Source organism: Protopterus annectens, chromosome 8.part0 (assembly GCF_019279795.1).
Source record: "Protopterus annectens isolate FY-2018-M chromosome 8.part0, PAN1.0, whole genome shotgun sequence".
NCBI lineage: Eukaryota > Metazoa > Chordata > Ceratodontiformes > Protopteridae > Protopterus > Protopterus annectens.
In genome coordinates this window covers 61,891,043-61,907,289 of record NC_056741.1, presented here as the reverse complement: position 1 = coordinate 61,907,289, position 16,247 = coordinate 61,891,043, and the positions used below count along the sequence as shown (strand labels likewise).

Here is a 16,247-nt window from a genome sequence, read left to right as displayed (position 1 = left end):
TGTCAACAATACCGGAGTGGGATATTGTGTCAAATGCCTTGGCCAGGTCAAGGTAGGCAGTGTGAATTATTTTGGCCTCATCCATTGCTTTGGTTATCTTCTCAAAGAAGCCAACCAGGTTGAGTAAACATGATCTGCCCTTGACGAAACCAAACTGTGTTGGGTCCAGTGTCTGGAGGTTTACTATCTCTCTGTTGATCATCTCCATGATCATTCTTTCCAGTGTCTAGAGGTTTACTATCTCTCTGTTGGTCACCTCCATGATCATTGTTTCCATGGCTTACATATAAGACTAGTGAGACTTATGGGTCTGTAGTTTCCAGGGTCTGTAAATGGCCCATCTTTGTGCAGAGGGATGACTGTTGCCTTTCTCCATTCATGAGGCATGAAGCCTGTTTGGAGGCTACAGTTAAATAGTAATTCCAGAGGCCTTGATAGGTCATGTTTTATTCTATTGAGAAGGCATCCTGGGACATTGGGCCCATTGATGCAGTGTTCTTGGTCTTAGAGAGAGCATTAAGGACCTGTTTCCTAGTGATAGTAGGGGGGGTTATATTTGATGATATTTCCTGAGGGAAGTTTAAGGGGGAAAGGGGAGTAAAGTTGGAGCTGTATTTATCAGTCAGGAGGTTTGGTGTATCTTCTGGCTCAGTACAGGTGGCTTCATTTACAATGAGTTCTGCACACAGTTGTGTATTGCCTTTGAGGTTGCCAACATAGCTAAAGAATGCTTTGTGGTTGTCCTTGGCCTGGGAGACCAAACTTACCTCAAATTTGGCATTGCTAGACTTTATTTGTCCTCTGAGTTGTTTGTTTAGTTTAATTAGAGTGCTTTTTATCCTGCTGGGTGCTGCACCTCCTAATTTTTACCATGATTTTCTTTCTCCTGTAATACATCTGACTGATTTTGTGATTCCACCAGGGTGACTTGTTTTTTGAGTTAGTTCTGTACTTCTTCCTAGTAGGTACTGCTGTTTCTATATAGCTATTAACATGCTTGTGCAGGTATATATATGAAATAAAGGGGTAAAGTCAGGTGTTAGCCTTTCGCACATCCATGCAGATGCAAACAGAGTTTTACTCCCAACACAGAAGGACTCTGGCTGGCCAAGTTTGCTGATGACTTCAAGCTAGGAGTCATTAACAACTCCCCAAGTGATGCAGACATCCTACAAAAAGGCTTCTCTGAGGCCAATGACTGGTATCAAAACCATGGCCTGAAGCTTAACACCAAAAAAAAATGCGTTATCTTCCCTTTGGAAAAAACTCAGTTCCCACAAATTACCACATTGAAGGGAGCCCACTGAACACTGAAGAGGTCAACATAAGAGATCTGGGCACCCAGGTTGAGAGCCACCTCACCTTTGACCACCACATTGCCACTGTGGTTAGAAAGCCCTTCTACGTGGCACATCTTATATCCAAAGGTTTCGCATGCAGGAAGAAAGAGGTCATCATCCCTCTCTACTCATCCCTCATTAGACCAATCATCGAATATAACACCCTGTTTGGCATGTACCTGACCAGACACCTACAACAGCTGAAGAGGCCACAAAGTACCTCACAATAAGGATCCTTGGCCTTAAACACATGTTCTACATGGACAGACTCAAGAAACTTCAGCTGTTCTCTGTCTCTTATTGTCTACTTAGAGGTGATCTCTGCCTGACTTTCAAAGCCATGTCTGATCCAGCCCTACTTGAAAGGCTACACCTAAAGAAATCCCAATCCCCCCACGCCACAAGCTCCAGAGATCACAACCTCATTATCACAATTAACAGGACATGCTGGAGGGACAGGTTCATCTCACCAAAGACTGCCCATATTCTAGAATAAGCTCCCCATTCATGTCAAGCAGAGCACCTCACTGGACCTCTTCAAGAGAAATCTTGACGAGTGGATGGGTAACAGAAAGTTCAAAACAGGGATTACTCCTGTTGCCCTACTGGATAGGGGCACTGTGAACTAACATCGGGTGGCATGGTGCCTGGGCAATTTTTTTTTTTTGGGGCTAGGCTTGTAAAGGCTCCAGGGCATTAGCTTAGTACATACCTATGAACTCCATGCTCCTCATTATTTAATATTACCTCCTTCAGGGTCTTCCAACCTCAGGGGAGGATCACTTAAATCCTCAGACTGGTGTACAAAGGGATGGTCAATTAAGCACAGTTTGATGAAGTATAACATTACTTGTTATCTAAGTACTTACTTTACTTGTCACCTAAGTAAAAGAAGGAATTAAAGAAATAAAGCCCTTAATAGACACAAAGGAGAGTAGCAGTTATGTGTCACACCTGAGACAGGATATGGGTTAGTCATCTGTACAGAGGTTATGTAGAGAACTCCTCCTCACAGAAAAAGAAAAAGATAACAGATGATGACTTTTATCCTCAGTATGATGTACAAAGGGATGATATTGTTGATGGGGAGCAGAGTATGTCAGATACAAACTGCAAAATCTATACAGCATTACTCTAGCACAAGATAATCTGTGGTGACTTACAGCAGCAGAATACAGATGGTTAATTCTGGAAATTACTCAAAAAAGAATTCTTAAACATGATCTTCTTAAATGAAAGGGACAGAGGGTCTAAAGACTGAAACAGGTAAACATTTAGGAACATGTTTTTGTCAAATGTAAGGTTCGTTATTAACTTGGCTATCAATATGGTGCAATCAGGACTGATACATCCAAACTTCAGGAGGGCAGATTTTGTCAAAGTGGAGCACTCCATCAGAAAAAGAAACTAAACTGTCTCTGTGAAATGCTGAACATCATAACATTTATGTAATGTAGCTTATTATAATGACTACATTTGTCTTAATTGCACATAACGCCAGACTCTTCACCAGTAATACAGAGGCTAATATTAATATCCCAATAATCTTTATATAGTAATAATAGGATGTGAACTGAAGGAAATAGTTTTAAAACTAGGACTGCAACAAGTGTCATTTTACTCTTGTGTTATTACTTTATAGGAAGTGGATATAGTAATAATCGGATTACAACTTTCGACTATAACAAAGGGAACTACTCCATAAAGCTATCAAAACTTACCATGCCTGATGGTGGAACCTACAAATGCACTTCTTATTCTTCTGAATTAGATGTAATTAAACTTCATGTCATAAAAGGTGAGTTCTCAGTCATTTTCTGCTATATGTGCGAGGCAAAGAATTAAACAGCAGGGCACTTAAGACTCGTACATTGTACAGCATGCATGGATATTGAATTTGCTCCATGTAATCATGCTAGAACAAGTGGGAAGAGAAACTGCTGAAGATAATGTAAGTGACACTGCACAGTCCTGCCAAAACAGGTTAGCAGTATAGCATAGTTGTAATAGAAAGGTCAATTAATGAGCAGTGGTGAGAGCACAAAGTAGAGACTATCCATAATCATATCAGAACAAGGATAAAAACGTGTACTGCTACATATTCAAAGATAGTCATGATAACAGCTGAAGATAATTAAGTGACACAGCACAGTCCTGCCACAACAGGTCAGCAGTATAGCTTAATTGTAATAGAAAGGTCAATTAAGGGGCAGTGGTGTCAGCACAAAGTAGTGACTGTCCCTAATCATATCAGAACATGGATAAAAAAGTGTACTGCTACATATTAAAAGATAGTCATGATAAAATGCTGAATCCTGCTAACCTGGGAGGGAAAACATCTCAAATCTAAATATCTAAAATCCATAATAATTTAGCACCCCCAGAGGCTGGGCTTGAAATAATGACTAAGGTCTGTACCTCATAGACACACGGTACAGGGTTTGATTCTGACCATGGGTTATTGGCTAGGCTTAAAATGGCCCTCCAAGACAGCTAGTCTAGTATTCTTCTATAAGGTTATGAGCCATAAAAACAAGTAGCATAAAATATTACATCAGCTAAATGAGCATTGTTTTTGTATAAGAACTTTGCCACTGCATTACCCTTTGCACAACATGGGGGCTTTGCTTCGATACCCTTAATCTCTAAATATGCTGCCTCTGTGGTCAGACTAACTGGAAGAAAAGAGAAAATAGTTAAAAAAACTCACCTTTCTCTTTATTTTGAATTACCCCTTCCTCACCTTGGGGACAGCATTAAACTCTGCAGCTAAAACAAAGAGACATATAAGACTTCAAAGATCTGCAGCAGATGAAACAGGACACGATAAAATGTATTGTATCCCTAGAGAGTATGTCTTCAAAGCATTTATTCTAGGACAAATCAAAGAAGTAGTAAGGTCATTAAAAGAAAAAACAAAAACAATAGGAGTCAAATGTCTGTCTTCAGCAGCCAGGCAAATCTTCTTCTTCTTTCGGCTTTTCCTGGTTAGGGGTTGCCACAGCGGATCACCTGTTTCCATTTTTCCTGTCCTCTGCATCTTGCTCTGTCACACCAGCCACCTGCCTGTCCTCTCTCACCACATCCATAAACCTTATCTTAGGCCTTCCTCTTTTCCTCTTACCTGGCAGCTCCATCCTTAGCATCCTTTTCCAATATACCCAGCATTCCTTCTCAGCACATGTCCAAACCAATACAATCTCACCTCTCTGGCTTTGTCTCCAAACTGTCCAACCTGGGCTGACCCTCTAATATACTTATTCCTAATCCTGTCTACCCTCTACACACCCAATGCAAATCTTAGCATCTTTAACTCTGCCACATCCAGCTCTGACTCCTGCCTTTTTGTCAATGCCACTGTCTCCAACCGATATAACATAGCTGGTCTCACTACCCTTTTGTAGACCTTCCCTTTCACTCTTACTGGTACTAGTCTGTCAAAAATCACTCCTGACACTCTTCTCCACCCACTCCACCCTGCCTGTACTCTCTTCTTCACCTCTCTTCCACACTCGCCATTACTCTGAACTGTTGATCCCAAGTATTTAAAGTCATCCACCTTCGCCAACTCTAGTCCCTGCATCCTCACCATTCCTCTATCCTCCCTTTCATTCACACACATATACTCCATCTTAGTCCAGCTGACCCTCATTCCTCTCTTCTCTAGAACATATCACCACCTCTCCAGGGTCTCCTCAACCTGTTCCCTACTCTCACTACATATCACAATGTCATCTGCAAACATCATAGTCCACAGGGACGCCTGTCTGACCTTGTCTGTCAACCTGTCCATCAACAGTGCAAATAAGAAAGGGCTCAGAGCTGATCCTTGATGTAATCCCACCTCCACCTTAAACGCATCTGTCACTCCCACAGCAGACCTCACTGCTGTCACAATACCTTCGTACATATCCTGTACCACTCTTACATACTTCTCTGACACTCCCGACTTCCTCATACAATACCACAGCTCCTCTCTAGGCATCCTGTTATATGCTTTCTCTAAGTCCACAAAGACACAATGCAACTCCTTCTGACCTTCTCTGTACTTCTCCATCAACACTCTCAAACATCGCATCTGTAGTGCTCTTTCCTGGCATGAAACCATACTGCTGATCACTAATCATCACCTCCCTTTTTAACCTAGCTTCCACTACTCTTTCCCATAATTTCATGCTGTGACTGATCAGTTTTATCCCTCTTAGTTACTACAGATCTGCACATCACCCTTATTCTTAAAAATCGGTACCAAAACACTTTTTCTCCATTCCTCAGGAATCCTCTCATTTTCCAAGATTTCATTAAACAATCTGGTTAAAAATTCCACTGCCATTTCTCCTAAATACCTCCAAGTTTCCACAGGTATGTCATCTGGACCAACAGTCTTTCCATTCTTCATCCTCTTTATAGCTATCCTTACTTCTGCCTTGCTAATCCATTGCACTTCCTGATTCACTATCCCCACATCATCCAGCCTTCTCTCTCTCTCATTCTCTTCATTCATCAGCCCCTCAAAGTACTCCTTTCATCTGTTCAACACATTCTCCTTGCTAGTGAGTACATTTCCCTCATTATCCTTTATCACCCTTACCTGCTGCACATCTTTCCTAGCTCGGTCCCTCTGTCTAGCCAATCGGTACAGGTCCTTTTCTCCCCCCTTAGTGTCCTTCCTTTCATACAACTCTCCATACGCCTTATCCTTAGCCTTCGCCACATCTCTCTTTGCCATGCACCTCATCTCCTTATACTCCTGTCTACTTTCTTCATCTCTCTGACAACCCCACTTCTTCTTTGCCAACGTCTTTCTCTCTATACTCTCCTGTACTTCCTCATTCCACCACCAGGTCTCCTTGTCCTCCTTCCTCTGTCCAGATGTCACACCAAGCACCCTTGTAGCCATCTCCCTTACTAGCTCTGCTGTAGTTACCCAGCTATTCGGTGATACTTCACTGCCACCCAGTGCCTGTCTTAACTCTTCCCTGAACTCCACCTCACAATCATTCTTTTTCAATTTCCACCATTTGATCCTTGGTGCTGCCCTCACACTCCTCCTCCTCTTCTTGATCACCAATGTCATTCTACAAACCACCATCCTATGCTGTCTAACTACACTTTCCCCTGTCACCACTTTACAGTCTCCAATCTCCTTCAGACTGGCCCTCCTACATGAGATATAATCCACCTGTGAGCATCTTCCTCCACTCTTGCACATCACCCTATGCTCCTTCCTCTTCTTAAAATACGTATTCACCACAGCCATGTCCATCCTTTTCGCAAAATCCACTACCATCTGACCTTCTGCATTCCTTTGTTTAACACCATACCTACCCATCACTTCCCCATCCCCTCTGTTCCCTTCACCAACATGCCCATTGAAATCTGCTCCAATCACCAGTCTATCACCCTTGGGTACAGTCACCACCACTTCATCCAACTCACTTCAAAATTTTTCTTTCTCATCCATCACACACCCAACTTGCGAAGCATATGCACTAACAACATTCATCATTACACCATCAATTTCCAGCTTCATAAACATCACTCTATCCAACACTCTTTTCACCTCCAAAACACTCTTGGTATATCGTTCCTTTAGGATAACCCCATACCCCATTTCTCCTCCCATTCACACCATGATAGAATAATTTGAACCCACCTCCAATACATCTGGCCTTACTTCCCTTCCACCTGGTCTCTTGCACACACGATATATCAACCTTCCTTCTGTCCATTATATCAGCTAGCTCTCTCCCTATACCAGTCATACTGCCAACATACCCTCACTAACACACTCCTAACCTTCCCCCTCTTCTTCTCCTTCTCCTCCTTCGGCCAACAGTAGCCCAGTTTCCACCAGCACCTTGTCAGCTAAGAGTACTGGTGGCGGTCATTAATAAAATCATAACCAAACACAATTTACAAACTAAACTAGAGACTGATACTTTACATGGAATATTAAGTGTCAGATTAACAGATAGTCCCACAGATACACATAATCATCACCAGGATATTTAAATTCTTAAACTATAGCATCCACAAAGAAGAGAAACAAAGCCATTAGCCAATAATCCATAGAGGAAAGTTTTATCTTTGATAAACACTTTGCAGTTGGAGTCAGATTCTTCCAGTTAATTCAGATACTTTATACTATGATTTATTGTCTGTATTTTAAGATTGTTCCACTCTTAGCCTGCTTGTGTCAGGTTATATGTAAATATTATATATAGATAATAATCTGTTATATACAATATAAACAAGAATGTATTATGTTATTTGTTTAAAATAAAATTACTTGAGTAAAAAAAGAAGAGAAACAAAGCATGAGACAGACAGAAACATAAACTGTACACTATAATATATGCAGCAAAACAAACACATAGGAAACAGTGAAAGAGAAAAAGTACACATAACATGTATTTACAAAAAACACTGAAATATAATTGAAATTCAGTAACTTACATAGCTAAATAAATTCTTTCTCAACAGGGAAACATGAAAACAGGCACTTAGCAACATAAATGCATAAGAAACAGTGACAAAAAGCATAACTTATACATTTTACCAAATGTGACAAAGTGAAATAAAAACAGTATACAGAAACATGCACAGCAAAATAAATATGTAAGAAACAGTGAAACTGAAATAATGTTGTGATGATGTGAGCTACTGCCAACTATGCCAGGAGAGGTGGGGCAGTGGACGTGTAACATATGCCAGCACAGCTAGCTGGAATTTTGTAAAGAATTATATGCCATTTGTATATCAAACTGATTTGTACAGATGCTTGTGTTTAAAAATGTGTTTGTAAAGCTGCTTGTGTTAAGAATATACCAACAGAGTGCCCTGCTGGACAGAAACATAAATATATATGTATTATTGCAACTGTTTAAATGTACATGTTTTCAAAGAGGATACTGGAAGAGAAGAGGTTAATCTCACCCCACTTAACTCTGAAAATAGTTTTAAATTAAATTACCTGGTTTAGGCCATAAAAAATGCATATTACAGTTCTCAATGCAGCCAGAGACAAAAAGTCTGTACTAGGAAGTTTTCTGCATTGTCTTTGGGAGAGAACTAATTGCTACTTTGGAAGGGTGGAGGTTTGAAATTGTTTTATGACATTTGGGAGTTGCGTCAGACCATAGCAAAGCTGTCTCTATGTATATTATTGACGCATATGTGCTAAGTTCTGACAACTTCTAGCCAAGTTAATACTAGGTGAGACTGAAGTTTCATGGCAGTCTGCTTTTGGAACTTGAAAGAGAAGAACACCTCATCGACTTCTTTTTTCCTTGCTCTAGTAAGTAAACCAAGGAATAATAATTCTATAGATCAGTCAGAAAAATATAGTGAGATTAGTTAAGTATTATTTTTCTTTATCTATTCATCTGCATTATTTTAATATTTCCTGTGACTGAAAGTCTGGTGTTTACTGTGAATAGATATTTAGTATTTTCATGTTTTTTCTTATTTATTATTAAATATATTTAAACTTTTTATTATGGCTGGTCTTTTAGAGAATATTTTAATCTCCCAGAGAACTTATATATATTTGGTGACAATTCTGGCTTCTCCTGAATCATTTGTATTAATATTAATTTCACTCAGTATAATTGGGTACCCTTGCAAGAGCCTTAGAGTTGCTGGCTTTGGAGTATCTGGGGGTGGTGTAACTACCTTATAGTCTGGGCAGAAGGGGCCATAGCAAGTAAATTTGGGCCAGCCTTTCCCAGGTGTGTGTGTGTTTCTGTGTGTGTGTGTGTGTGTGTATGTGTGTGTGTGTGTGTGTGTGTGTGTGTGTGTGTGTGTGTGTGTGTGCGTGTGTGTGCGTGTGTGTGCGTGTGTGTGCGTGTGTGTGTGTGTGTGCGTGTGTGAAAATCAAATCTCATAGACTGTGTGTGTCAGCTGCTTGGAGCAGGGACATGAAGCACTGGTTTCACAAAGAGAGTGGTGGAGAACTTGGCTTGGACACTCGCCTGAAGTCTCAACTCTATAGCTGTGCCAGTGGGGAGTCTTATTGGGGACCTGGAGGGAGACAGATTGAGAAATCCAGAGTCCAGACTGAGTGTGTTCCCTGTGTGCTCTTAAGGGAAATTGTGTTTGATGCAGAGAGCTGCATCTGGAAATACTGGGCATATCTACTTTTGTTCCAAGTGAACATCCCCCTCCAGTGTCAATGGTGAGGATTTAGGCTCCTTGTTTACTGGCCCAGAGTGGGGACGTCACAAATACAATTAGTAGCTTTCAAATGAAAATGAAAATGTAAAGCAGAACTCTACTTTTTTTTTGCAAGGAGGAAGACTTAAGTTTAGCCAGAAGACTGGAGAGTCCAGGAGGTTTTGAATAATTACAGACCTTGGAAAACTCACTTATTTAGAGACTGGAGAGAAACTGGGTAATTACAGACCTGGGTAAAACCCAGGTAATTAAAGGCCAATGCCAACCTGGGTAATTATAGACTACGGAAGAACATGGCCAGTAATGGACTGGGGAAAGTTGGGTAACTACAGATATGGAGAAAATCAGGTAATTACAAACCTGGGAAACTCCTGGCTGATTACAGATTTGGGGAAAATATAGGTAATTACAGATGAATTACAGAATTGAGAAGAATACGGGAAAATACAGACAGGGAAAACCTGGGTAATTATAGAAGAAATGAGTTACATAATTATCATAATAGTAGACCTGAATCATCATGGTTCATGTTCCTCCCCTACTGACAGCACTTCAACACTGACTATCAGTCTGCTTGTCAGCAAAACCAACCTTCTCAGAGTTCAGCTCCTCCTCATTCCCCTCATCCCCAGTGGGCCTATATCTCCCCAGGTCTGAGTTTGAGCCCACTTAGGGCACAAGCAACAAAAGGGCCAAATGCACATCCCAACAAATATCAATCCCCCCTGCCAGTCTTGGGGTAGGTGACTGGGGTGTAGATCATGCAGCTCTGTTACAGTAAGTGCATCACTTTTCTATCTGACATAGTCTGATTTATCCTCCACTACTAACAGGACAGAGTCCCTAGCTACCAACCTATGGGGGGAGGGGGGGTTCAGACAAGAATATCATGGACTACTACAGCCTTAAATGCTGATATGGGCCTGGAGATAACATCCATTGTGTAATGCTTCACAAGTGTGCTCAGAAAAGCACAGGTAGCAGTTGCACAGATATCATTAATCACATTGTAAAAAATGCAAGAAATAAAGTAAGAACTGCAAACAGTACTATGAAATTACTTCTGAATATGTATAATGTTTGCTTTTCTGTTTTTTGTTGTTTTGACTTTTGATGTTTCAACCAATAAAAATTTTTGAAAAAATCTAAATAAGTGGCTATTTCATAGGTTCATAGGTAGGTACTAGGCTATCTGCCCAAAGGTATTTATAAGCCTAGCCAGAATGTGTTGGCTTTTAGATTAGTTCCCTGTGCCTCTGTCCAGCAGAGCCACTGAAGTGGTCCCCAGGGTAAACTTTGTTTCCCATCTACTCATCAAGGTTTATCTTGAAGAGTGTTAGTGAGGAGCTCTGCCTAATGTAGATTGGAATCTTGTTCCAAAACATGGGAAGTCTCTGTGACAGAAATCTATCCCTCCAGCACATCCTATTTATTGTTGTGGAGGTTTGTGATCCCTAGGGTAGATCCCTAGAGCATGTGGCTCGAGAGGATAAGCTTTTCTTTAGATGGAGCATGTCGATCAGTTCTGGGTTGAACATGGCCTTGTATTTCAGGCAGAGGTCACCTCTGAGTAAGCAGTATGCAACCAAGTACAGCTGGAGTTTCTTCAGTTGAGCTGTATAGGGCATGTGTTTGAGGCCAGTGATCCTCTTGGTGAGGTACTTCTGTGATCTTTCCAGCCTTTGCAGGTGTCTTGTAAGATGCATCCCAAATGGGGGCGTTGTACCCTATGATGGGTCTGATGAGTGATGAGCAGAGGGGCACAATGACCTCTTTTGATCTGGATGCGAATCCTTTTGTGATAAGGTGTGTGCCGAGAAGGATTTCTAACCACTCTAACCACTTTGGCAATGTGATTATCAAAGGAGAGTTTACTATCTACTTGGGTCCCCAGATCCCATACTACATCTTCCGTGTTTAGGGACTACCACCTATGTGGTAGTTTGTGGGTACTTTGTTTTTTCCAAAGGGGATGACTATGCACTTTTTGGCGTTTAGCTTGAGGCCATTATTTTGACACCAGGTGTCCGTCTCAATGAGACCCTTTTGGAGGATGTCTGTGTCAGCCAGAGAGTCAATTATAGCCCCTAGTTTGCAGTTGTCTGTGAACTTGGTCAGCCATAGTCCTCCTGTGCTTGCCTGTACCTCTGAGAAGTATATGCTGAACAGGAGGAGTCTTAGGACTGAGCCCTGGGGAATGCCACTTGTAACTGGTTTAGAGTCAGACCTAGCTCCCACAACTCTTACCATGTGGGTTCTGTCTGTGAGCCAGTTGGCAACCCATCTTGTGGCGTAGGGGTTTATGTTCAGGCTGGTGAGCTTGTCTATAATACCAGAATGGGGAATGGTGTTAAAGGCCTTTGTGAGGTCTAGGTAGGCCTAGGTGTTGACCAGTTGATTCAGGGCGTTTGAGTTTATAAATTCTAGGAAATGTTGGGCAAGGGAGTTAGTACTTGAGTAGTTCTCCCAATTAATGTTTGGGTAATTGAAATCACCCAATTTTAGGGTGTTTGGTAGGACCTTTATATTTTCCAGTGTTTCCAGAAATGTGGAATGGGGGTCCTGGGACATGGTGGGTGATCTGTAGCAAGCTACAATTTGAATTGCAGTTTTGCCCAATGTTAGTTGCACATGGATGATCTCTGATGCATCGTGCTGTGCCACTAACCCGGAGGTGTGGGTATCCTTGATTTAGTAAGGGTGTGTTTCAGCTCACCTGGTAAAAACCTGCCTTGTTTATGTTAGGCAAAAGAAATACTGGCTGAAAGCCATCCAAGCAGTGCAGTTTCAAACACAATAGTACTCCGTTTAGTATTCGAGTAAGATTATTGCTATCTTTTTGTTAATTCTTTAGCTCAATAAAGGTTGAAAAGTAACTGCACACATCAAGACAATGTATATTTTCCATGGTTAGAATAATTCTGAAAGAAGAGAAGAAGGTTAATTGATTGGTTCATGTTAGATTCAGTAATGAACTTTAGCACAAACAAAGGGTTAATGCATAGTTTTGCTCTAGCCTGTTGTCAAGTCAGTGAATGGAGGATTGTTACACAGGGCCTGAAGCTCAGAACTACATCTAGTGGAAGTAATAGTTTAAAGAAAAATGGTTTTCTAAGAGCTATGTTTCAGTTCTGCTCTTAATGCTGGCCCTGAAATTAAAATCCTCTGGAAGGACAATCTGATGAAATGAAGGTTTGAGAAGAACATTCCTCTTAGAAGTGTTTTGCACACTTTAAGGGGTGCTGAAACCAATATTTGGTCATCCAAATGGGAATTCAAGTTTGGCTGCCAGATGAGCTTTAATAGTGTAGAAGTTTATTCCAATCTCAGAGATATTACCTAGATAGACCAGGACCATTGGAACTGGAGAAAAGCAGGGATAAACACCTTTCCCCAGTGCCGACATTACAAGATACATTTCTGGGCAAAAACTAACATATGTACTACCTGTCAGGGTAATTAGGGTCCCTAGCTATCAATGGAATTGGAAATACTAAATGTTAAGGCAAACAGCATGGCGGTTCAGGTGAAGCTTGAAGAAAATTATTGGAGGATCTCAGTCTGAGAGGATTCTCTAAGAGATGAAGCTAAGGCAAGGAAAAACACACCTGTTTAGGCCAAAGCAAGGAGATAAGAATGACCCTGTCTTTTTTTCATGCTTTCTGTAGAAACTTTGGAATCAGACATAATAGGGGAAAGACATGTAGGAGACGGGGGTCTGCTCTTGTATTACAGCACTCCAGGACTTCTGAGCCAGTTGCTACACTTGGAAAGGTTGATGATTGGAAATAGATCACAGCACGGTTTCCTCATTAGTAAAGCAGAAATCTCGTTGCCACCCACTTGAAAGGGGTCTACCTGTTATTATCGAAATTTCACTTACCCAAAAGTCACATCCATGAGAAGACTTTGGCGAAAACTTTAATGAAAACTAGGATCACTGGAGTTTTATTCTGGGAAATAACCACTTGGCCACCATGGTGAACTTTGCCCTTTACCCCACTATAGTGTGATCCCGGAATTGCTATATTTTGTTAGTGTACATGGGGGGACCCAGCCCCCCACATGGGTGGGTTTGATTTGCTTCCTTTCATTTGTTTTTTTTGTTTTTTTTTTTGTGGTGGTCAAGTGGTTAGTTTTCCAGAGTAAAACTCCAATGGTCTTGGTTTTCATTAAAATAAACTTTTCAGTGAAGTTGTCAGGTAAGTGACATTTCTGTAATACAAAGTAGACCCTTTGAAAGACCACCCATGAGGCATTGACAGACATTTGTTGTGCTGCTTCACTAGTGAGTAGGCTTCTCCGGGTATATGGGCCACTACCAGAAAGTGACTGGAAGACACTGCCCACTTCTAAAGCCTCATTGCTGCTTGATACAGGAGGCAGGAGTGGGTTCTCCCACGATCCTTGATATACTACACCACTGCCATATTCTTGTGGCATGTAGATATAACTGTGAAGGAGACTTATCAGAGATGGTCTAAAATGTGAGAACTGAACTCATCTGGAGGATGTTGATATGCAGATTGGCTTCTATCTGCAACTAAACTCCTTGGACTCTCTGACCCTGAGCATGCCTCCACAACCTAGGGCAGAAGTGTTGTGACTGTCACTAGGTGACCGGGAAGACAAGAAATGGTTGCCTTGGTAAAGATTGCATTTTGAAAACCACCAAATAAAGTGAGACTAACATGTTTATGATATCCTGATTACAGTTGAAATGGAGTCTGATACTTGGTTCCACTGGAGGATCCACATATAGAACCTTGCATGAGGAATTAGAAAAACTTTAGCCACCATGGGCTCCAGCACACTGAAGCACAATGGTTGGAAAAGATGGGCTAGGCCTGGGAATTTTTCTGGGGAGTAAATAAGGGTATGTGTGATAATATGTTCAGAAAATGGAAGGTGGTGTGAGATGTCTACCCAGTGGGGTGGTGTTAGGATTGAGACCTGTGGGGCATATATAGTCCCCATTCCGAAGGAGTGTTGGGCCTCCTAGAAATTGATTACATGCATACATCTATAATTGTGGGACTCCACACATATCTACTGACCTCACAAGATCCAAATGTAGTGAAAGTTTTGAAACATGAGGAGAATAAATCTAAGATGACTTCTCTGCTTAATTTAGCAGAAGTATATCGACTTCAAGTAGGAATGGAAATCAAACCAGAAGTAGATAAAAACCAGGCAGCAACTGAATGTGCCAAAAACTAAAAGAAAGAATGTAAGGTGAAGGATCAGATGAGAAAGCAAGAAATGTGGAAAAAACATAAATATAGTTGCAAGTGTAGAAAACGTCTGGAAGAGCCTCATGTTGATCAAGGACAAATGCAAGAATGGTTAAGGAGAGACAAATTCAAACCAAGGAATGAAAGGTTAATATTGGCAGCCCAAGACAGTGGGCTGCATACACACTGGTTTACAAAGTCCACTGAACATGTGGGAGAAACAGACAAATGTAGGTTTTGTAAAACTGAATTGGAAACAGTCACACACCTTGTTGCGACACACTAATGGCAGAAGGACTGTATACTGAAAGGCATAATAATGTGGCGAGACTGTTGCACTGGGGATTGTGCAAGCATTACGGTATTGAAGTGACTGGAAACATGAGCCACAAAGCATCATAGAAAATGATAGTTTATATCACATGGGATCACCCATTACCAACAGTTCAAAAGGTAGATGCTAGAAAACTGGATATTGTGGTCCAAGAAAAGAAGACAAAAGTAGCACTGATCATTGAAATCGCCACACCCAGTGACTACAGTGTCTTACGTACAGAGAGACACAAAGTCATAAAATACCAGGATCTGCAGGCAGAAATGAGAGCAATGTGGAAGAAAGATACCCAGACAGTTGCAATAGTAGTAGGAGCAATAGGTTTTATAAAAAAGGAATTTATAATCATATTTAGATATGTTACCAATCCATGTAACCCTGTAAGAAACTGCAGAAGGAGTCATTGCGTGTGCTGCAAAAAGCACTTTTGGCTGACATCAAAGATTGAAAAAATACTAATTTCATGAACTTTAATCATAATTTGACTTAGGAATGCAGTCCATTCCCATCATGGTATTAGAGACCCAAAAGATTTGGAGAAATTAGAAAAGGCACATTATATTTATTTATTTACATTTGTTTACCAGGATGGTCTGGCTGGGCAAATGCCTCATTTGAGCAGAGACCCAGGGAGAAAAGCTCCAATTAAGAAAACATTACAAAGCATAGGATACATTTTTGAAAAAAGTGATACATACATTGAACCTAAGTAGTCAATTTAACAGAGCCAGTAAAAATAAATAGAATGGTAGAGTGGTTCAGTAGTTTTGAGATATGACAAGATAGCAGTGAATCACCTGCTACATTGTTGGATCTGGTTACTTGGAATAGGTGATTGTTCTCTGAGTGAAGGCATCTAGTGAGTGTATATGGCTGGAAAAGATGGGCTAGGCCTGGGCATTTTTCTGGAGAGTAAATAAGGGCATGTGTGATAATATGTTAGAGAATGGAAGATGGTGTGACCTGTCTGCCCAGTGGGGTGGTGTTAGGATTCAGATCTGTGGGGCAGATTAGCAGCAAATCTTGCTAGTCTGTGATTGCAATGTTCAGGTAAGTGAGACTGGGTGGACTGCATGTTGATGAGGATTTGAGCGCCATAGAGAAGGGTCAAAAGTACGTAGGTAGGAGCAATATGTTTTTTGCATCATTAGTTGGGTAAGG

The 16,247-nt window shown here is 41.1% G+C and overlaps 1 protein-coding gene across 3 annotated transcripts in view; it reads left to right on the top strand.

The window, feature by feature from the left end:
• Window positions 1-16,247, top strand: part of LOC122808646 — a 411,096-nt gene that overhangs the window by 280,291 nt on the left and 114,558 nt on the right. For all 3 annotated transcript variants that reach the window (XM_044079616.1, XM_044079615.1, XM_044079614.1), the window contains one exon: window positions 2,983-3,138. In XM_044079616.1, the coding sequence (XP_043935551.1) occupies window positions 2,983-3,138 (156 nt within the window). The remainder of the gene's footprint in view (window positions 1-2,982; window positions 3,139-16,247) is intronic.